Source organism: the organism of the source record quoted next, unplaced genomic scaffold (genome assembly GCF_019419815.1).
Source record: "Pyrus x bretschneideri cultivar Hongxiangsu unplaced genomic scaffold, Pyrus_bretschneideri_v1 Contig51, whole genome shotgun sequence".
Classification (NCBI taxonomy): domain Eukaryota; kingdom Viridiplantae; phylum Streptophyta; class Magnoliopsida; order Rosales; family Rosaceae; genus Pyrus; species Pyrus x bretschneideri.
Genome location: NW_025999789.1, coordinates 2,819,543 through 2,841,829, shown reverse-complemented (window position 1 = coordinate 2,841,829; position 22,287 = coordinate 2,819,543). Strand labels below are relative to the sequence as shown.

At 35.6% G+C, this 22,287-nt stretch overlaps 2 protein-coding genes across 2 annotated transcripts; both read left to right on the top strand.

Moving 5' to 3' along the window:
• Positions 1-1,977: 1,977 nt before the first annotated feature.
• On the top strand, positions 1,978-3,818 carry LOC125470665 (KH domain-containing protein SPIN1-like; the record flags this gene model as incomplete). Its single annotated transcript, XM_048569975.1, has 4 exons — positions 1,978-2,085; positions 2,577-2,693; positions 2,841-2,984; positions 3,235-3,818. Coding segments are annotated over 4 exons (516 nt in total), but the record flags the coding sequence as incomplete, so codon positions are not given.
• Positions 3,819-4,865: 1,047 nt separating this feature from the next.
• Positions 4,866-14,643, top strand: LOC103963351 (putative disease resistance protein RGA3). Its single transcript, XM_048570073.1, has 12 exons — positions 4,866-5,218; positions 5,305-6,260; positions 7,288-9,874; positions 10,011-10,333; positions 10,489-11,178; positions 11,296-11,384; positions 11,466-11,672; positions 11,811-12,015; positions 12,153-12,196; positions 12,616-12,910; positions 13,756-13,879; positions 14,192-14,643. The coding sequence occupies exons 1-4, from the start codon at positions 5,044-5,046 to the stop codon at positions 10,055-10,057; spliced, it is 3,765 nt and encodes a 1,254-aa protein (XP_048426030.1). The 5' UTR covers positions 4,866-5,043; the 3' UTR covers positions 10,058-10,333; positions 10,489-11,178; positions 11,296-11,384; positions 11,466-11,672; positions 11,811-12,015; positions 12,153-12,196; positions 12,616-12,910; positions 13,756-13,879; positions 14,192-14,643.
• The last annotated feature ends 7,644 nt before the right edge of the window (positions 14,644-22,287 follow it).

Sequence of the window (22,287 nt, the reverse complement as noted above, 5' to 3'; positions counted from 1 at the left end):
TTTTTTGGTGTCACAAGCTTCACTAAAAATTAATTGGACAAAAATACCCCTCAAGTAAAAAGCTTCAAAAGCAATCCAAAATAATGCATCAAATGTGGTAGGCTTATTTTCGTCATTTTAACAGTGTTTTTAATAATTATTTTTTTTTTCTACAATTTTTTTTTAATTAGTACCTCACAATAGGCTAGTAATAATGTTATTCAATTAGCTGTTCATTAAATATTATTTTCTCTATTTTTAAACATGTTCAAAACATCTTAAGAGGCGTGTAATGCCGGTTATATAAAATGTCTTTCGCACGTGGATAATAATGTGATTAAAATATTTGTCAAATGATTGTTTTTTTTTTTTTAACAAACGATATTATTTACACTAAGGGGGAGGGGATGCGTTTAGCCTCCCAATGGACTGGCAATAATATGATTCAATTAGTTGTTTATTAAATATTATTTTCTCTATTCTTAATGTAAATTCTATAGAGACCGATTTTATTACGTGAATTCAGTTGATTTAATTGGTTTATAAGATGTTTATTCTAGCATGATCTAATATTATTTATTTACTTCAAATATTTGACTTTCCTTTTGTTAATTTACGCATATAAATACATTTAAAATGTGTAAATCACACATAGCATGCTGTGATTTAAAAAATATTTTAGGCACGTATGTAAGCACGTGTATGAAGGCTAATATGTATAAATGCATCTATATAAACCGATATTATTACATTTCAATTCATTCCCGATACCTCCAAAATAAAACTCAAAATTGTATCTTAAATCGATGGAAAACCAAAAACAAGTTAGGGTGGTGTGAACAGCTATTATGTTCAAGGAAATGAAGTCTGTGTCGGAGTCAAACATTATACGGACAATTTGGTAGACAGTACATGTTGTTCTGTAATTCACTATTATGATCAGATGGTGTGGTCTTCAATTCAGAGTAGGATTCTCTCCCCTCCTATTACTATCCCCTTCCACCCCTTCCCCTCCTCTCACACTCTTCTTTTTATCTTATTCTCTATATAAAAAATTCAAAACAAGATGTAGACGTGGCGTAATTGCAGCCGTTTAAATAGGAGAGGATGGAAAGGGAGAGAGATTAGGAGGGGAGAGAATCCTACTCTCTTAAATTCTCCATGGCTTTGAGAGAGATTTTGACTGAAACACAATAGTAGTTTATTGATTATCTTTCTTGCTGCCCCCCTACCTGATTTAATTAATATGCATATGCCTAAATGAGTTTCCTGCTAGATTTGTATGTTTGTCTGTGCATACCTCCGTAACTGTTATGAAAAGAATGTCAGTCTGAAAAACTAGGTATAAAACTCGTAAATAGTAGTGTGGCATTCAGCAAGAAGAAAGCATAATCAGTTCCAGAGAGATAGCCAGTAGTATTCCACTCGGAAGATTTGGATTTTGCCTGAAGTGGGATTAGAATGTGCAATGCAGTGTGGGGAATATGGAAGTTAATTATGGTGGTCTTCTATCCACAGGTTGAGACACGGTGTTGCTTACTCTTTTTGTGGACTTGAGGACTGCCAAAACATTCTTATGTATCAGCCTACGGCATTGTTTCTTCCTGGGTCAGTTATCCACTGACTTTTTCTGAATTCATGTGTTTGCATTAGGCGGCTTTCTCAATTGTGAATTCATTTTGATCCAGGATATAGTCAAAGTGTGGTTAAGGCAGGAGTTTCAGTAAATGCACTGGCTTCATATACCACTAAATCCATTTTTATATGGTAAATAGTGGAAGTTTCAGCTTTATAATTCGGTTAAAGTTTAATTGATTTTATTTACTCTCTTGCCATTTTATGTTGCTTGACAAGTTTGGATTACCACTACGTTGACAGTATTATAATACTCTTTTTTCACATTTATTTCATATGGAATGCGCTACAGGTTCCCATCTTCCCTCTTTTTCTCAGTTTTATCTTTTTATCAGTACTGCAACATTACATCTGTTCATCTTTTTTGCGTTTAGTTTCAATAGTTTGGCTTTGGTTGCACCATCAAGCCCAAGTTCCTACATTGTGAAGAGGATATTGCGCTTGGATATTCCAGTAGATAGCTTTCCAAATGTAAGCCACTCATATAACTTGACAGTGCGTTAAGGGACGTTGCTAAATTGCAATCTTAAATTCAAAGTAGTTGGTTTAATGTTAACAAAAACATGTTACTGGGAGGTGTTTGCATGCGCAAGCGCACACACACACAGAGTTATTATTTAATAAGGTTCTTAAAATAAGTACATGTTTCTCAAAGCATCTCAGAATTCTCAGCCGCACATGATTTAATGATTCACTGAGAAAACAAGTTCCTATTTAAGGACCTTATCTCAGAATTCTCTTGTTTGTGGTACTGAAACTTGTTACTGGGAGGTGTTTGCATGCGCAAGCACACACACAGAGTTATTATTTAATAAGGTTCTTAAAATAAGTACATGTTTCTCAAAGCATCTCAAAATTCTCAGCCGCACATGATTTAATGATCGACTGAGAAAGCAAGTTCTTATTTGAGGACCTTATCTCAGAATTCTCTTGTTTGTGGTACTGAAACTTGTATTTTGTAGTTCAATTTTGTTGGCCGGCTTCTGGGTCCTAGAGGCAATTCACTAAAGCGCGTGGAAGCTTCTACAGGTTGTCGTGTGTACATAAGAGGAAAATGTTCAATAAGAGATATTGACAAGGTAGAATTATTACCAGTTTTGTCATTTATTAAGAAAATAAATTTTCATTATTTTAAATAAAGTTCATATTTTTCTTGCGTTTCCATTTTATGCTGTCTATTTTGTTTACGTATTTTGACACGTGTTTCTTGCCTTGTTATTCTCAAGGAGGAATCGTTGAGGGGAAGACCAGGTTATGAACATCTGAATGATCCACTGCACATTATAATTGAGGCTGAATTGCCTGCTAATATTGTTGATATGCGGTTGAGACAGGCAAAACAAATCATAGAAGAACTTCTTAAACCTATGGTATCGTTTCTGACTCGTCCCTTCGGCTTTCCAATACAAATACTTATTTTGCTTTTACGTGTTGCAACAAATCATGAAACTGATTTCTCCTTCCCTCGAGGGACAATACGTAGGTGTCCTTCATTCATATAAAAGTGCTTCTTGGTCTTTAATCGCATTTTTTCACACAAACTGTGAGCTATAACTCTCGGTTTTTAATCACATTTTTTCACAAAAATCATGGATATTAAATTCTCATTTTTCATTTCAGGATGAGTCACAAGGCCACTACAAGAGGGAACAGTTGAGAGAACTAGCTATGCTAAAATCCAATTTACGAGAAGAGAGCCCTCAACCGTATGGTGGTGTCTCTCCTTTCACTTCAAGCGGGATGAAGCGTGCCGAAACTGGTCTGTAATGGTTCACTTAACTCCTCTTCTATTGGTTCGTTCTCCCGTGCGACCCTTGAGCTTGCTTGCCAGCGTATGCTTCTCGGTGTAATTCAATTCTGTATGCAGAGTGTAAGGGACGACGCGTTGTGGACCTGTTTTGTGAGCATCAATGCAGGGGTTTTCTTCCTTGACATTAAGATATACGGATGAACCGAGATATTCTTTTGTTATAGCTTTCGTGTTTGTAGTCGATTGTGATTGTAGAAGTAGAACAATTATGTCATATAAGTTATTCTTTGTGTGTGCTGAACATGTATCTGTTATTAACTCGATGCTGTCTAAACTCGAAAGTGGAATATGCATCGATTGTTTATTTTACTTTTAACTGGGATGCTGTAAGCTCGACACTGGACTCCTTTAGATGGTGAATTCAATGCCAATTTAAGTCCGACTCATTAGCTTACCCCTAATTCTCACCCCAAATATTGTTGCTTGAAAAAAAAAAAATGACTCGGTTGTGTGCAAAACAAAGGAGCTACTTATATATAACAGATTCACTGCGATGTGGTATTTCTGTTTAATAATGCAATGTCATGCCCAAGAAAACTTACACATTATATTGTATTATCAGACTGAAACGTTACGGTGATGGTGAACATGTTCCATATAAGTCGTTTTTGATACAGGGTTGGAGACCGGGCTAAAATTGAATGAGCTTGAAAATATTATCTCCCCAATTTTTGTTTTATGGGCCTAACAACGGGCTTTGATTGATACAATAAAAAATAGAGTTGCGTAAACCGTAAGGCAGCACATGAATTTCACATCAGAGAGGACGACGGGTGCTTTTAGAAAGAATGAGAAAGTTTAAAGCAATTTAGCAAAGGGTAAGATTAACTGTGTATATAGAGTGCTACTCGTATCTTTTATCGGGGTTCAAAATTGTTGATTGATTTAACTGTGTATATGGGGTGTTATTCTCTAACGCACGCATGATTTATTGTTTATGATTATTTGGTGAAAAAGAGCTACAGCGTTACGTCGACATCGATGAGACATAAGGGCCAGTACGTATAGTGAAGACATCAAGAAACGGAGTTAGAACTTGAAAGCAATTTAGCAAAGGGTAAGATTCTCGGAAGCATTGAGGAAGGAAAGAACAAGTGAATGAGAAAGTTCTCATAAGTTAGAAGGCAAAAGTATTGCCCTACTAGAGAGAAAATTCAGAAACACGATAAGAATCTAGACAAGGAGGTACACCCAAGGAAAAGGAGGAGGAGGTACACTCAAGGCACCAACAAGGACGAATTCAATTCAAAACGTAAGATACTTGAAAGAACTATGGAAGGAAGAAACTAGACATGTCTAAAGCAAAGGATCAACAAGGACGAATTAAATTCAAATTGCAAGATACTTGGAAGCACCACGGAAGGATGGAACTAAACTAGTCTAAGCAAAGGATCGAATACATCCTCCAATTCTTGGATGCACCACAACTTAACTTGTCTAAGCAAAGGATCGAATACATCCTCCAATTCTTGGATGCACCACCTTTTTCAAGTTATAAAAAGTTAAACCGACCGACATTTGTTGTCTACCATATCATCCTCCATTGCCCTTGTACTGTAATTTGTATCCGAGAGAGAAATTAAACACTGTGATTAGCTGAGTTGCAGGGAATTAAAGGAATGGCAGCCGAAGTTGTGCTTACTTTTGCTGCGGAGGGAATACTGAAGAAGGTGCTTTCACTTGCTGAGAAAGAATTCAAATTTGCATGGGGTTTCAAAGCTGAACTCGAAAAGCTTAAAGAGTCATTCACTAAAATTGAACTTTTGTTGAATAATGTTGCCGACAAACCACAAGGTAGTATATATTTTTTAATTGTCTTATAATCCCACACACACATGCTACATTGACAAGGTATTTAACTTGTATTCATTCTCTAACAGATCCGCCAATAGAGGCATGGGTGAAGAAACTGAAAGACATAGCTCATGATGCTGAGGATGTCTTGGATGAACTCGAGTACGAAGGTTATCGGCGTAAAGTCGAAATCCAAAACCATATGAAGAAAAAGGTTCTGAACTTCTTTTCACTCTCCAATCCACTTGCATTTCGTCTTCAAATGGCGCCTAAATTTCAGAAGATCAATGCATCCTTGGTGGATCTCAAGAGTGAAGCATCTCTTCTTGGACTAGTTTCCAAGAATAAAGATGCAACCTCTCAGGGGATTAGATGGGGCAGACAAACCGACGCATTCTTTGGCAAAGATGAAATACCCGTTGGAAGGAAAGCTGATGTGTCAAAAATAGTCACAACCTTGACCGACTCCAAATACAATAAAGAAAATCTTGCGGTCATGGCGATTGTGGGAATGGGAGGCCTCGGCAAGACAACATTGGCCAAGTCAATTTACAATGAGGATTCGATAGACAAGTTTTTTGAAAAAAAAATTTGGATTTGTGTATCCGACGCTTTTAACGTCAATTCCATCCTACATCAAATGTTAGAATCTCTTAACTCGGTAAAAGCTCCTTCAAAAGATAACCGGAATGCAGTTCTTACAAACCTGCAAAAAGAGTTGAAAGATAAAAGATACTTACTTGTACTTGATGACGTTTGGAACGAAGATAAAGAAAAATGGGAGCATTTGGTGGACTGTTTGTCAAAGCTCAATTCTTCTGGGGGATCCAAAATTATTGTCACTACTCGCAGTGGCAACGTCGCATCAATTGCAGAAAAGCTACTTCCAAGACATGAGTTGGGAAAACTATCAGTGGATGAGTGCTGGTCCGTCATGAAAGATAGAGCTTTCCCCAATAGCAGTGCTCATATAGCTCCTGAGTTTCAGAAAATAGGAAGGGAGATTGCTGAAAATTGTGGTGGTGTTCCGTTGGTTGCAAAGGTGAGTCCTATTATTACATATCATATATAACATGATATTTGCACATATTCTTTACAAATATTTTCATTTATATTATTTGCAAGATGATTGAATTGAGTTCAAATTTTGAGAGTACAATTTGCGTAGATTGGTTTTCGAAAGGGAGTAAAAACTTCCATGCACACATTACTTACTCATTAGATGATATACAAAAATGTGATCTCTCTAAAATTTTCTTATTGAAAACCAAAATTAGCAACTTATTGATTTGAACTAGGAAGAAAGTGAAAAAACATTAATGCATTACCCACAACAAATCAAGAATAAAACGTGTTTTAACTAGTGGGTATTTTGGCAATTTCGTCAAAAGCCATAATTAATGGAAGCTAATATCATTTTGCACATGGCTTAGATTTTGGTTTTTAGGCAAGGGGATTCAAAATTAAGCAAGCAAAAACTTCTTATTTTATACACGTCCCTGTTTTCTACATTGTTTTAGGATACCTATGAAACACCCTAATCCAATCAACAGATTTTGGGAGACTTCTTGCACAAATAAAAAGTATTGAAGAATGGTAATCATTAAAAACAGTTTCGTAATAATCATATAATGATCATCTTTATAAAAATTCATCCGTTCGGAGTTCCTTTAATTCTATATGTGCATTGAAGATAACCATAGGTCATGTATTTGACTTCAACTTTTTCATGTGCGTTGAAGATGACCATAGGTCATGTATTTTTTAAATTGTTTTAGGACACCTTGGAAAGTTTGAAACTAACTAGAAACTGTTTACTTTCTTTCTTTTAATTTTTTTTGTCCTGTCTTTTTCTCCCTTTTTTTATTTTTTATTTTTTATAAAAATTAAGCCAACAAGATTATTATTAGATGAAATATTTAGTTATGACTAAAGTTATTTCTGCATTGTCTTGGAGACCTTTGAATTTAAATAGAACTATTCCCTCTTTTTCCTTTTTTCATCAACTTTAGTTAACTACGATAACTATAGATCATTATGTGATAGAAACTCTCTAATCCAATCAACAGATTTTGGGAGGCATTTTGCTCACTAAAAAAAGCATTGAAGAATGGTTGTTGTTTAAAAACAGTAGAATATGGAACAACTTACCGAAAGGAGAAGATGGAATTATGCCGGTCTTGAAGTTGAGTTTTGACAATTTAGAATCATCATCATTGAAGCAATGTTTTGCATATTGCTCAATGTTCGAGAAAGACTTTGAAATTCAAAGAGATAACTTGATTCAACTTTGGATGGCTCAAGGACTACTCCGCGCTTCGCATGACGAAAGTAAAGATATGGAGGAAATAGGCAACGAATATTTTGATATTCTATTGCAGAGCTCCTTGTTTCAAGATGCTACAATGGATTATCAAGGCATTATTAGCACATGCAAGATGCATGATCGTGTACACGATATGGCAGAACTTGTGTCCAAATCTGAAAGCTTGCTGGGAGACTTATGTGGCAGAGATAATACACTTGAGATTCGACATGTTGCTCGGGTTTCTACTTCTACACTGGAAAATATTCCAGCAAGAAGTGTTGGGAAATTCCGCTCGCTGTTTTCCGACGACGGTAAAGTTCCTACTAACATTCTTCCACAGTTCAAAGCTTTACGAGTCCTGAATTTAAGTTACGCTATTATTGAAGAATTTCCAATTTCAGTTGGAAGGTTGAAACACTTGAGGTATCTTGACATTTCTAATACAAGTTTCAGAGCACTCCCCAAATCTATAGGCAAACTCTATAACCTTCAGACATTAAGAGCAACAAATTGTGCCCTTAAGGAGTTTCCAAAAGAACTGCAAAACTTGATCAACCTGAGACATATTTATTTTGATGAGGATATCAAATTCCCAAAGGGGATAAGCCGGTTGAATTGCCTTCGAACATTACCTTACTTTTCGGTGGGTAATGAGATTGGTCATCAGATTGAAGAGTTGGCTGGCTTGAAACAATTGAAGGGTCAATTAATTGTTCGTAATCTGGAGCATGTAAAGAATGGAGAAGAAGCAAAGAAAGCTAAATTAGAGGATAAGACGAAAGTATGTCATTTGGAATTCAAATGGACAGCAGATAGGTTAACAACTGATAACAATGAGGAGGAGGATGTCCTAGAAGGCCTCCGACCATATCCTGAGTTGAAGAGCTTAAGTATTGAAAACTTCATGGGCGTTAAGTTTCCATCGTGGATGATGAGTGGGTCATTACCGCTCAACAACTTGAAGAAGATTCAATTACTTGGATGCCGCAAATGTGAAGTAGTCCCACCGCTCGGTCATCTACCCAATCTTACAGAGCTTGAGATTAGAGGAATGACTAACTTAAAATGTATTGGAGCAGAGTTCTACAGTTATGGTCTTATCCACAATGTAGCCACAACAAGTAAGGAAACAATTACTTTATTTCCAGCGTTAAAAGTATTACATATTTTTGATTGTGGTGATCTAATTGAATGGAAAGAAGCACCGATTATTCCAATTGCACAGAGCATGGCATCTCTACGGGAATTAGAGATTGTAGCTTGTGGACGATTGTCAAGCCTACCGAGTGGGTTAAAGAACTGCACCTCTCTCGAGAAATTGAGTGTAGAGAATTGCGATGGATTATCAGGCCCATTGAGTGTGTGGGCCTCTCTCGTGGAAGTGAGTATAGAGAATTGCAATAATCTGACATCAATTGAAATGAAAGGCGGCGTGTCCCTCACCGCCTCTCTTCAGAAATTGACAATCAGGGATTGCAGTGAATTAGCAAGCTTACCTGCTCTTCCACAACAGTGTCCCTCTCTTCAGGAATTGGGGATATGGGAATGCCCAAAGCTATCATGGTTTGGTGTCAAAAGTGGGAGAGTTGAGGAGGAGGATTGCAATAGTCTTGGACAACTGTGGATATGGAGTTGCCCAAAGATAGCGTCCTTTTGTGCCCAAAGTAGCAGAATTGACGAGGAGTGCATTAGTCTACAATCTACTTCAGACTTGCGCACCATGACCTCCCTTCGACTTTTGACGATTGTAAATTGTGAAAGATTAGAAAGTTGGGTGAGCAACCTACAATTCCCACTCTCTCTTGAGACTCTGTCAATAGATGGTATGCCTAATTTACACATTCTTCCAAGTTTAGACCACCTCCCTTCTCTCCGTACTTTGTGGATTGTAAATTGCCGAAACCTAAAATATCTGCCAACGGGGCTACAGTGGCTCACTGGCTTGGAGACATTGTCTATCGGTGGGTTCTGGGAGGAGCTCGATTCCTTCCCTGATTTTGAAGTTGGATCATTAATGCATCTTAGAGTGTTAACGTTGTTTGGTTGGCCTAAGCTCGAGTCTCTGCCTCAACAAATTCAACACCTCACTTCTCTAACATCTTTGTGGATAGAGTCATTTGAGGGATTGGAGACTTTGCCAGAATGGTTGGGTAGCCTTACATCCCTTACAGGGCTGCTGATTAATAATTGCAAGAATCTGATGAATTTACCAAGTGTCCAAGCTATGCAACGCCTCACCAAATTACAAACCTTGAGGATTTATGGATGCCATCCCCTTCTAGAGGAAAGATGCAGGTGGAACAGCGGCACAGATTGGCCTAAGATTTCTCACATTCCAAATATCGACAGTAAGTTTTAAATTATTGAAATCAAATTAAAGAGCTAACGTTTCTTCTTTTATTTCGTGTCTCCAATAGTACTACACTCAAATTTAAACTAGTATAACACAATTTGTTTATCCTTCTCCCTCTTCTTTTAAATCAGTTCGAGCGCCGAGACTTCCGAGACTTCGGATACAAGAGTTGGATTGAAGCTATGCAACGCCTTGCGATACTACAACAAATGTGTATTGGGAAAACCAAATTTCATGGTGTGCAAGGCCACACTTCTCCGAGATTACTTGTATTCCAATAGTACTACACTGAAATTTAAACTAGTATAACATAATTTGTTTATCCTTCTCCCTCTTCTTTTAATGATCAGTATTCTCGGGTTGAAACTACGCAACTTCTTTTAATGATCAGTATACTTGGATTGAAACTACGCAACTGGAACGATGTAGTGCATTATGTGCAAGCAGAGTCCAGGTACTGAAGCACAAGATATGTTTTTTTACAGAAATGTGGTGTTTGTTGCTTTAGATATTATTTCATCCTTTCATCCCTTGCATGCTAATGACTTTTTATCCCGATCACAATGGCAGTGGTAGATTTACCACATTTGTTGCTTCCATCTCTTGCAGGTTGCTTATTCCATTGGCTCCTGCACACTGAGGAAATTTGTTTATATTATCCCGAGACTTGTTTTCAGGTTAACGATGTTAATATAATACATAGAACTCCTGTAATTGCTTTCTTGTGAAGATTTTAGACTCATAGTTTTCGGGCTACTTGTAATATGCCCAGACTTGTTCTCTCTGTGATTTTAATATACTGTGTTCTGTAATTCTTCTCAACTGGCATTTTCTTCATTAGCTTCAATTGACAATCGAGAATTCCAAATTCCAAGGTACCAGAGGACTTGTAGAGTTTCTCGGTTAATGGCGTGGGAGTACTTATTGTGAATCTAAGTGTTGAACCATGACTGGAATGTTTCTTCAAGATGTGAGAAAGATTGAAATTTGTTGTTTATATTTTTCTTTAAGTTGTTTTGGTGTTATCTCTGTACTGGGATATTGGGATTCCGATCAAAGCTCATGGGTGGATCAATATCATTCTTCAACTTCAATCATGTTTCCCTAAAGGTACTGAGAGATACCCAGTAGTTTTCCACTCGGAAGGCTCGTATCTTTCCTCATGTACGGGGAGTTTGGGAGTTAATTATGGTAGTCTTCTATCCACAGGTTGAGACACAGTGTTGCTTACTTTTTTGTGGATGTGAACGCTGCCAAAGCACTCTTTACGTATCAGCCTACGACATTGTTTCTTCCTGGGTCAGTTATCCACTGACTTTTTCTAAATTCATCTATTTGCATTAGGCGGCTTTGTCAATTGAGAATTCATTTTGATACACTGTGCTGCTTACTCTTGTGCATTCACCCCTTCTTTAGTTTGTGGCACTTCCCTAAAGCGGGTGGAAGCTTCTACGGGCTATCGTGTCTACATAAGAAGAAAATGTCCAATCAGAGATATTGACAAGGTAACATTATTCCCAGTTTTGTTATTTATTAAGAAAAGAAACTTTCATTATTTTCATTTGACGGAGTGGAGACTTTGCCAGAATGGTTGGGTGGCCTTACATCCCTTAAGGAGCTGAGGATTCTTTCTTGCAATAATCTAAAGAGCTTACCTAGTGTCCAAGCTATGCAACGCCTCACCAACTTACAAACTCTATATATTTCTGGATGTCATCCCCATCTAAAGGAAAGATGCACCGAGGACAGTGCCACGGATTGGCCTAAGATTTCTCACATTCCAAATATCGCTAGTGAGTTTTTAAATTCTTGAAATCATATTACAGAGCTCATGTTGCATGTTTTTCATTTTTGTTCTTTTATTCACTACACAAAAATTTAAACTAGTTAACAAGGTTTGTTTTTTCCTTCTCCCTCTTCTTTTAAATCAGTTGAGGTCGTGTATGAAGCTATGCAAGCCTTGCGAAACTACAACAAATGCATTGCGAAAAAACCAAAGTATGTATACAGTTTGATATTCAGGGGATGGAACTTTAAGGGGAATGGCTACACAGTTCTCCAAGAGTACTTGTATTCCATGTTTTATGTACAAACAAATCCAAATGGCTCGAACTTTTTGCATTGAAATTAAGTCATGTAAGCTTTTCAAACCACACCTGCTCTTCTCTTCTAATTGATCAGTACACTCTACAGTTGACTTCTGACTTACCATATATGTTGTGTGTTTCCCACTGGCATCTATATTTCTTTTGGCATGCTGTGGCCGTTTTCAGGATACTCAATGAGTTGAAAGTGAGTCCAAGTGCTGATGTGCAAGGTATTAAATTTCCGTTCACGGTATTCAAATCTTGTTATAAACTTGGAAGGGCAATGCCAAGACTTGCAATCATGTAAAATTATGTTCAGATAATATAAACATAGATTTACTGCAATTGCTTTCTGTTTGTTATTATTCTTACAAAGATTTTTGGGTGAAATTTTTAAGGTTACTTGTGATTTCTGAACAGTTTTTTTTTAATCGCATGATGAACAATGGTTTGGATTCAGTTGATTATTTAATTGCTATTTCATATCCCTTGAGTAACTCGATGAACTGTTAAATGCCTGCATTATTGCAGAAATTAGGTAAAGAATCATCAGTTGGAATGCTAAGTTAGGGATTTTATAATTTGGCAAATTTAAGAAACCTGTGGAAAGGTCTACAAACCCGAAATTGATAAAATTCACCATTGGCAGGTTCGGGGAGGAGCTCAATTCCATTCCTGATGTTCAAGGTTGATCATTGCAGCTTGAATTATTACATTTTAAAGGGTGGCCAAAGCTCAAGTCTCTGCCTCATCAAATTCAACACTTTTCTTTAACTGGTTTATATATCAACTACTTGAGGGACTGGAGACTTTACCAGACTTGTTGGGTAACCTTACATCCCTTATAGAGCTGGGGATTAGGAATTGCAAGAATTTGATGAATCTACCCTTTGCCAAAGCTATGGAATGCGTCCCCACTTTACTGTCGGAGTGAATTAAGCAACGTAAGTTTTTCAAACTCCACCTCATTTCCTCTTCTAGTAATTGAGTCAACTTGCTATATATGTCGTGTTTCCAATAGGCATATATAACTCTTTTAGCATCCTTTGGCATTTTTCATGATGCTCTTACTCAACTGGAACGATGTAGTGCAGTGGGTACAAACAGAGTCCAAGTAGTGTAACACAAGATATGTTTTTCCATAAAAGTGGTGATTGTTGTTTTAGATATTGTTTCATCCTTCTTTCAGCCATTGCATGCTAGATTTCTCATTCTACCTTGTTCGGTAATATACTTGCCTTGCAGTCGTTTTCAAGCTAGGATGTAATTTCCGAATTGGATCATGACGTTGTTGAGAAATATATTGAAATCGAACCGGATTTGGTTGTTCAGCCATAAGTCAATCACAATTAGTCACAGAGCTAGACTAGTTCTGATTCTGATTCACATTGTTTTGTTCCAAAACCTTTTAAGTGGAATTTTGCTTCTGGCCAGATTGTTATCTCAAAGTTATCGGCTAATGATTTTTTATCCTGATCACAATGGTAGTGGTACATTTATCACATTTGTTGCTTCGATCTCTTGCAGTTTACTTACTCCATTGGTTCCTGCACAATAGTGATACTTGTTTTCAGGTTAACGACGTTAATATAATTTATGGAACTCCTGTAATTGATTTCTTATGAAGATTTTAGACTCATAGTTTTGGGGCTACTTGTAATTTCTACATCATATGCACAGTGATTTGAATTCTGTTGATTTTGTTTGTAATTGATATCGCGCGAGTAACTTGGTGAACTGTTGAGTGATATTTTTGTGAGAGTACCAATATGAAATGTTCATTTTGTAGCAAGCTCATTGGACCATGGTATCACTCATGAGAGTCTTCGAGGGGTTTTTTACTTTCATGGAACTCACTATGCCTCAGCGGTGGCAGGTTATGTTGTTGAAGAAGTAAAATTGCAACATATAAAGTAAGCGAGTTTTTCTACTGCGGTCATATCAGGCTATATGTTTTAAGGACAAGGATTATCTGCCCTTCCACTTTCAGTGCACTCCCATGCCCTCCTGTTCGTGTGGTCAGTTAAGCCACGTTAACATTTTATATTACTATTCATTTTTGTCTAATTATCTCTATAAAAAAAATATAAAATGTTGACATGTTTTAACCGTGACCACACAAAACAGGAGGGCACCGAAAGTGGAAGGGCAGACAATCCTTGTCCATGTTTTAATATACAGAATTAGTATGAAAATTAATACTCATGGTAATTTCTTCCCTGCAGCTTTAGTTTGCTGTTGGTGACTTGGTCATATACGATGCGGGGTGACTTAGTTGTTCATTCTTCAGCGGATTACCTTCGGCTCTACAGGCCCAGACTTGTTCTCCAATTCTTCTCAACTGGCATTTTCTTGTTTCTTCAACAAATTCTTTTCAAGTGGAATGTTTCTTCAAGATGGCATGTGGTCTAATATTCTGGTGGATAGGATGTTAGATTTCTACTCATGCATTCCGGATTCGAAACTCTCCATTTCTGTAAATTATTGTAGTAGTTTCGAATTCCTCCCTCCCCCTCCCTAATAATCGTCAATTTTCTTTCTTTCTTTTCAAATGTTTCTTCAAGAACATTGGGTAAATTAAATTTTACCACCTTGGAGAAGAACATAACGTATGTCAGGAGGGTTCTCCTTCCACCAACTCAGAATCTTAGAGAAGAACTTTTCATCTTTAGTTTCATTTGTGTTCCATTCTAAATCCATTTCTTTACGTTCCTTTGTCTTTAACAAAAAATATGAATCCTAAAAACTAAAATAAATTCGTTAGCAAACGGGTTTTAGATTGATATTTTTATGAACTCAAAAAGATTATGCCAAAAGAATGCAAATGATTCGAGTCCGACGCAACAAATAATTTGATATTGCATGAGTATTTCTTCAGGATCCGATACATTTATTTTCTTTCTTGGATTGGTAATTACCATGTGGGAAGTTGATATGAGTAAAGAAAGCTATGTAATTAAGGCATTTTGGACTAAGCCAGGTAACAAAAAAAGGAAAAATTCTATAACGGTTAATTGACTGTATCACGAACCAAGTGAATGAACAACTGAATATGTAGTCAAATATAACTAAGAATCACAATATATACTATATTCCTACCCATACTAGAAACTAATATAATCGACTAGCAATCTAAATTTGACATCCCGTGGATTAAGGTACCGTTTGGTACATGGGACGGAACGGAACAGAGTGGGACAAGGCGTTCCGTCCCACGTTTAGTGCGCCTAAAACGGATGGAACGAGCTGTTCCACGGGACGAGTTTTGGGTGAATTTTTGTTCCGCCTCACCCCCTGGAACGACTTGTTCCACATCCGTGGAACACAAAATTATAACATCTCCGTCTCCTTCTTCTTCCTCCTTGTTTCCATCCGAGGGCATCTTTGCTCCCGCTCCATTCCTTTCGTCCTGTCCGGTCCTATCCCGTCTCATTCTGTTCCGTCCCGTCCCATCTGCATACCAAACGATAAGGTCTTAAGATGAGTGTAATGTCGGTTATATAAAAGGTCTTTTGCACGTGGATAATAATGTGATTAAAATAGTTGTCAAATGGTTGTTTTTTTTTTTTTTTTTTTTAACAAACGATATTATCTACACTAAGGGGGAGGGGATGCGCTTAGCCTCCCAGTGGACTGGCAATAATGTGATTCAATCAGTTGTTTATTAAATATTATTTTCTCTTTTCTTAATGTAAATTATATAGAGACCGATTTTATTATGTGGATTCAGTTGATTTAATTGGTTTATAAGATGTTTATTCTAGCATGATTTAACATTATTTATTTACTTCAAATATTTGACTTTCTTTTTGTCAATTTACGCATATAAATACATTTAAAATGTGTAAGTTGCACATAGCATATCGTGATTTAAAAAATATTTTCTGCACGTATGTAAGCACGTGCATGAAGGCTAATATGTATAAATGCATCTATATAAATCGATATTATTACATTTCAATTCATTCCTGATACCTCCAAAATAAAACTCCAAATTGTATCTTAAATCGACGGAAAACCAAAAACAAGTTAGGGTGGTGTGAACAGCTACTATGTTCAAGGAAATGAAGTCTGTGTGGGAGTCAAACATTATACGGACAATTTGGTAGACAGTACATGTTGTTCTGTAATTCACTGTTATGATCAGATGGTATCGTCTTCAATTTGAAGTAGGATTTTCTCTTCTCCTATTACCATTACCTTCCATCCCCTCCTCTCCTCTCACACTCTTCTTTTTGTCTTATTCCCTATATAAAAAATTCAAAACAAGATGTAGACGTGGCATAATTGCAACTGTTTAAATAGGAAGGGATGGAAGGAGAGAGAGATTAGAAGAGGAGAGAATCCTACTCCCTTCAATTCTCCATGGCTTTGAGAGAGATTTTGACTGAAACAAAATATGATACATCACGTATTATTATACAGATGATAGAGTACGTGCGTTAAAAGGCTAATAACCTAAAAAATAAATTTTTCTATCACCTATAAAAAAAATACATAATGTATTATTTGAATTCTAATTACAAAGAAAAATTTCTCTATAATTTCATTCATGAATGCGTGACGACGTAATACTCAAAAGCGTGTACACAGTAATAAATTTGGACATATTTCTCCATTAGGTGCACTGCACTTGGGTCACAACCAGGAACCCTAGAAAGTTAAAAAGTTCCTCACAGCTTCACATCTATCTTTATATCTTGGAATTATAGCGGCTGTAACTAGATCTTTACGAGCGGTGCTTTTCAATTTTTTTATTTTTTATTCTATTTTTTTTACACTTTTAACATACTTCTATCAATTTTTAATCGTCAGATCAAATAGATAATAAATGTGTGAATAATATTATTTATTCTTACTTTGTAATGGGTAAAATACTTGCAATAATTATATTTTATCTATAAATTTACCAGAAATCGAAAGCTTTTCAAACTAGCTACTAGCTTTAGAAAGTTTTTTCAGTTGATAAAAGACAATATCATTATACTAGGGCGCTTAGACCTCAAGACCAAGTATAAATGTTTTTAACCACTTGAGTCGTAAGTTTTATGCACCTAATTTTCGAACATTATCCTATAAATATTGCCACTTTTATTAACCTTGAATACTTTAAACATGACTTACTTGTTTTAGTTGGTTTGTCATAGCACTGAGCTTATAAATTTTGAATCAAAATAGTCACGTAACATGGTTAACCAGGCTATCGAAGATGCTCTAGTGATGTGGACTAACCCAATTATCACAAGTAAGAATATTGGTATGTGGTGACATTTTAGATGTTGTAAATTTGTTGTCACTTTCTCATAATTCATTTTAGAATTATCCCAATCATAAGAGGGCAGAGTGGCATAGCCGTATAGGTTATTTTTTGTGGTGTTGGAGATGGATAAGATCATAAGAGGGCAACTGTGCATGTCCTTGTCAAACTTTGCAATGCCAGGCGTGGCTTCAACAGTTCCTTGTCATGGACTGGAGAAAATTTTGCATCACTACGTTAAGAGACCATTTTTGCTAGTGACGAATTATTATTAATAATTATCCCATATATGAAAAAAAAAAAATTGTCGTAAATAGTTTTTCTTCCGGTGGGTGCTTTGGTTTACTCATGAGCAGTGTGTTTTAAAAGATCCCATCTAGACGCTAGATAGTTAACTACGGCCACGATTAATCCTTAAGTAGTTAATGAATAGGGTAATTCTCATTTAATTACTCTGAATTATTGTGATTTTCAAACTTTCATATATCAAGTTTTTATTTTTTTATTTTTTATTTGCATCTCAAACTCATACCTAAAGTTTGAATTTTGTGTCACTTTCATATTTTCTGTCAACAACTCAGTTAACTGATGACATGGCATGCCACTGGACTATGACTGTGCAGAAACGTGACACTTCTCCTGCAACTCTTGGATCCACTTCTTCCAGCAACTCGAGGAGGGCGAAATCCGTTGTGCCCTAGATTCCACCCTTGTCAAGCCCGTCTGCACCTTCAAATCCCACAACGACGCCTATCGATTCTCCACCATCTGCACCTTGACCCACTGTATAACTGATCGGAAACTCGCCCTTTTAGCATCCCAAGGTTGGAAAATTCGCTCAGCCTCCAGAAGTCCCATAAAAATATATTGAAATGGGTCTGTTATTTAGGTTTGTTGGCCCATGTGGAACTATACCTGATAAGTTTAATTTTTGAGATTTGTGTAGTAAATAAATACAACTTTCAATATTTAAACTTATATAACGATAATAAATAGGATGATGATAGTGTGAAAAATACACCCAAATGTAATTAGATTTCTTCTGCGTGTGTTGCATTCTTGTGGGATCCACTTGATTAGATTCACACCAGACATCTAAACCGTTCCATCGCTTTCGCGGTTTTATTTTGATTTCGTAAGTCTACTCCCTTTTCATTTGTTGTTTTGGTGTAAACCAGTAAATATGTAATGGGGTGAGATTGTATCTGAGACCCTTCAGTGGCAATGGGTCGGACCGGGTCAAGTCGGTCAAGTCGACGTACTGATCGGGACAAACTGGTAAATCCAACGCGACCGCTTTATTAAATTAATACCCTGACACGACTGGCGTAACCCGTTTATTGAATAAATTGGGTTGAATTGTTAATTAGGTTAACTTGTTAAACACATTTAACCTGTTTAAACCATTTAGCATACTCAAACTCTGTTACCCTAGCCTATTTAATCATGTATTCAATTGATTACATTTTCATATTTACCAGCAGGTCGCGTTAGCAAGTTGAGTAGGTATCTTACGATGAGACTGAAAATAGTACACTTACAAAGTCTAGCATGTTTGACACGATTCATTTATTAAAATAGGTTGAGTAAAGATTAAACACATTCGTAAATTGTCCTAAATTCACCCGTTTATTAATCGTGTCTGGGTTGGTTGACCCATTTTTACCTGCATAAGTTTTGTGTGCTCGGAATTCGAGTTTATGACTCGTGTTTGAATTTGTCACCTTTACAATTACAACTGCAAATCTAACTTCAAGTGCACTAATATCCATGTCTATACAATTATTTGAGACGATTATCGTTGCTAACCTCAGTATAAATACAATTTTAACTAGGTCATTCCCTCTTTTTAACGCTTTTAGCTAGTAAATTTAACAGCTGCGAATATAGCATGGTAATTGTAAGGAAATATGTTAAATCAACTAATTTCACACGTCTCATTTCCTTTCTACATATTATTTTTTAATGTATGCGCATGCATAACATATGACATCCTATCATTTAAAAATACGGTTTAGTGGTTTTCTTCTTCATTTGTAAATGAGATCTCTTAGGTTCAATTCTCACTAAAGGCGAATTTAAACCACATTATTATTTGTCACTGTGAGACTTATCCCATTCTTCCATCTCCTTAGTGTAGATAATGTCATTTGTTTCAAAAAAAAACATGTGACATCTTTTAAGTATCTATTAACAGAGAAACAAGGATAAAGAGATCCAAATAATATAATCGCTCTTGTAAGTACCTATTTTTGAGAGCCTATAATCTTCTACAATCATTATATAAGTCGTCCTTACCAACCGTATATAAGCAATTTTTCCATGTTGGATTGTTTAACATGTTATATAATCAACCATCATCACGTGATTTAGTAATTGAGGACGAATTTTAGATCAGTATTTTACATGGTATGTCCTGAGTTCGACTTCTAACACTAGTAAATCACACGATAGTAGTAAAGGAAGTTGAAATGTCTTTGTAAATCCTTTCGGCCTCCCAAAAAAATAAACGACAGTAACAAAGCCACCCATTGATCCCTTTTAAGGAAAATAACATGTTATATAATAAGTTCTCGACCACAGATCAACTACTAAATAGAATGATCATGTTTAAAATGATATAGTACTCAGTAAATATTAATATCACTAATTATTTTCATCTCCATCTACAATTTAAATTTAATCATGCAAAAACAGGTTTATAAAGTTATAATATATATAGCATTGCCATTCCCATTGGTAGGGTAGAGAAACATCTAATTGGCCAGACCTAATATTATATTAAATAGTTGCGTCTTATTCCTTTCTAAAATCTATCATGATTTCCATGTTGTGCTGCAGCTTCTAACCAATCGTAGCATGTATGAGGGTTTGAAATATTGATATAAAATTGCCTTTATATTAATTGGAAATGATTGTACACACTATGTTGCCTTTATATTAATTGGAAATGATTGTACACACTATGTTTGTTTTTGTTCTTTAATTTTTATTCAACGGTAAAAATAATTATACGGTGTGGATCTTGCTAATTTATTTTCTTCGTAATTCATACATCTTCCATTCTTGCCAAAATCAACGAAATGGATTACGAGGCCAGCCGACCAGGGCGGGCTCAGGCTCAGTCTGGCAGGTTGACCTTCCGGGACCTAAACTAATTAGGGGTATCAAAATTATTAGGATAGTATATTTATATACGTTTTCATAAGAGTATAAATTTATAAAATTTGGTTCAATGACAAAGAAATTTAACTAGAACCGGTGGTTTTGTTGTTTGAAATTAATAAGGAGGTCTTAGGTTCAAAACATCATGTGTGTTTATTTACTTTTCAATTTTTACAAATTTCTTTTCATAAGAGTATAAATATATAAAATTTGGCTAAATGATTAAGAAGTTTAATTAGAATCCATGGTTTTTGTTGTTTAAAATTAACGAGAGGTCCTAAATTCGAAATGTTAAGTGCATGTTTATTCTTTTCAATTTTTACGAATTTTTGTGTGGTTGTTAATTTATTTTTAATTAGTAGCTAGTAGCTGTATGGGTTGTTATTTTTAAACATTTGTTCCAATTCAAATCTAATCTTCAACGAAGAGTAATGTGTTGACCAAATTTTTAGACCAAATTTGCAAATCATATGACGTGTCATCAAAAAGTTTAATTTAGTAACCATTTATTACTTATACATATCAATTAAAGACTCAAAAACATCATTATTTTTTTAGTACCATATTGACAAGATTAGTAAATAAGAAAAAAAAAACCTCACGATTTATACAAATACACTTCAAAAGTTCAGATGTAAAACAAAACTCATATCTATCTACTTGTAAATCCGGAGTTTTTTTGTTTCCTTTTCATGATACAAAATAAATTAGTTTTTCTGTGTTTCTAAATTATCAAGTTTGAAGTGCTTTTCTAAGTGTATTTTTATCAATGTCTTACGTGTGAAAACAAATGTTTTTCTTATATAAAATGAGAGCACATTTTTGGACATCGCCCTAGACCTCAAAAATCTCTAGACCAGCCCTGCGGCCGACCTAACTATGACTTTGCGAACTTGGTTAGCAAACCAATTCTGTCGACAACAAATGCCAACCTATAGCTTAGCTATAAAGTATAATGCATACTATATATGGAAAAATATTGTACCAAGTTTTCAGGTGCAAAGCTGATGAAGCAAAAATGCCTTCAATTATATAGGACAACAAATCTACTGTGAATCGGTGGGAAAATATTTGAAGCATTTTAAATATAACTATATATATGATATGGTTGTCAATAATTGAATTATTACTTGAGTATTGATTAACGTGATTATTTCCTATCAGTTACATATCATATGATTTGCAAATTTTTGATCTAAAAAGTTAGTTTACTTAGCATTACTCTTTGTCAAATATTGAACAAGTTGAATCTACCCTCGATTTACCCTATCAAAGATGAATTGAAATCTATCCCTTGTGATTGTTATTTGCAAAACTCAAAAGCAAAGCTGTATTATATTTTAATTAATTTATAAATATCCAGAATCAAGCTTCAAATGTCCGCAGCTTATCAACTTGATGAACAATATAACTGGCTAAATCTAAATAAATAAAGAGATATTTTAGCAAATTTTTTTAACTTAAACTATATTATTAAAGCTAACTTCACATTTGTATTCTCTCGGTTTTAATTAAGCCGATAATTAAACCCCTAAACCGTTAATCATGCGTCTCTGCAATTTGACTTCCTCCATCACTTATCCGACCCGAAGCCACCTGCTCTGAGTTTCCCCCATCCTCGTTCTGCTGCTGAATTAGGGTTTGATTTTAAGAAATAATAAGAAGGTAGATTCAACTAATTTTAATTAACCCTCAATCTTAAAGGAATAATAAGAAGGTAAATGTGAAAATGAAGAAGAACTTGCATGCATGGATTATTGGCAATATGTGTTGCACATTTAAGCCATTTGCTACTCATATGATGTTGTAATACACTACGCAGATCACATGCAAGAAATGCCTGTAAATTTTCTCCTAGAAGTGATGTTTCGTGCAACTTGATGTGTAAAAAAGTTATTG

Bases quoted from the DNA above. Each gene is read 5' to 3' on its own strand.
- LOC103963351 (XM_048570073.1), top strand. From the start codon at position 5,044: ATGGCAGCCGAAGTTGTGCTTACTTTTGCTGCGGAGGGAATACTGAAG. The intron at 5,219-5,304 runs GTAGTATATATT...ATTCTCTAACAG, and splicing joins TGTTGCCGACAAACCACAAG to ATCCGCCAATAGAGGCATGG. The intron at 6,261-7,287 runs GTGAGTCCTATT...TCCAATCAACAG, and splicing joins GTGTTCCGTTGGTTGCAAAG to ATTTTGGGAGGCATTTTGCT.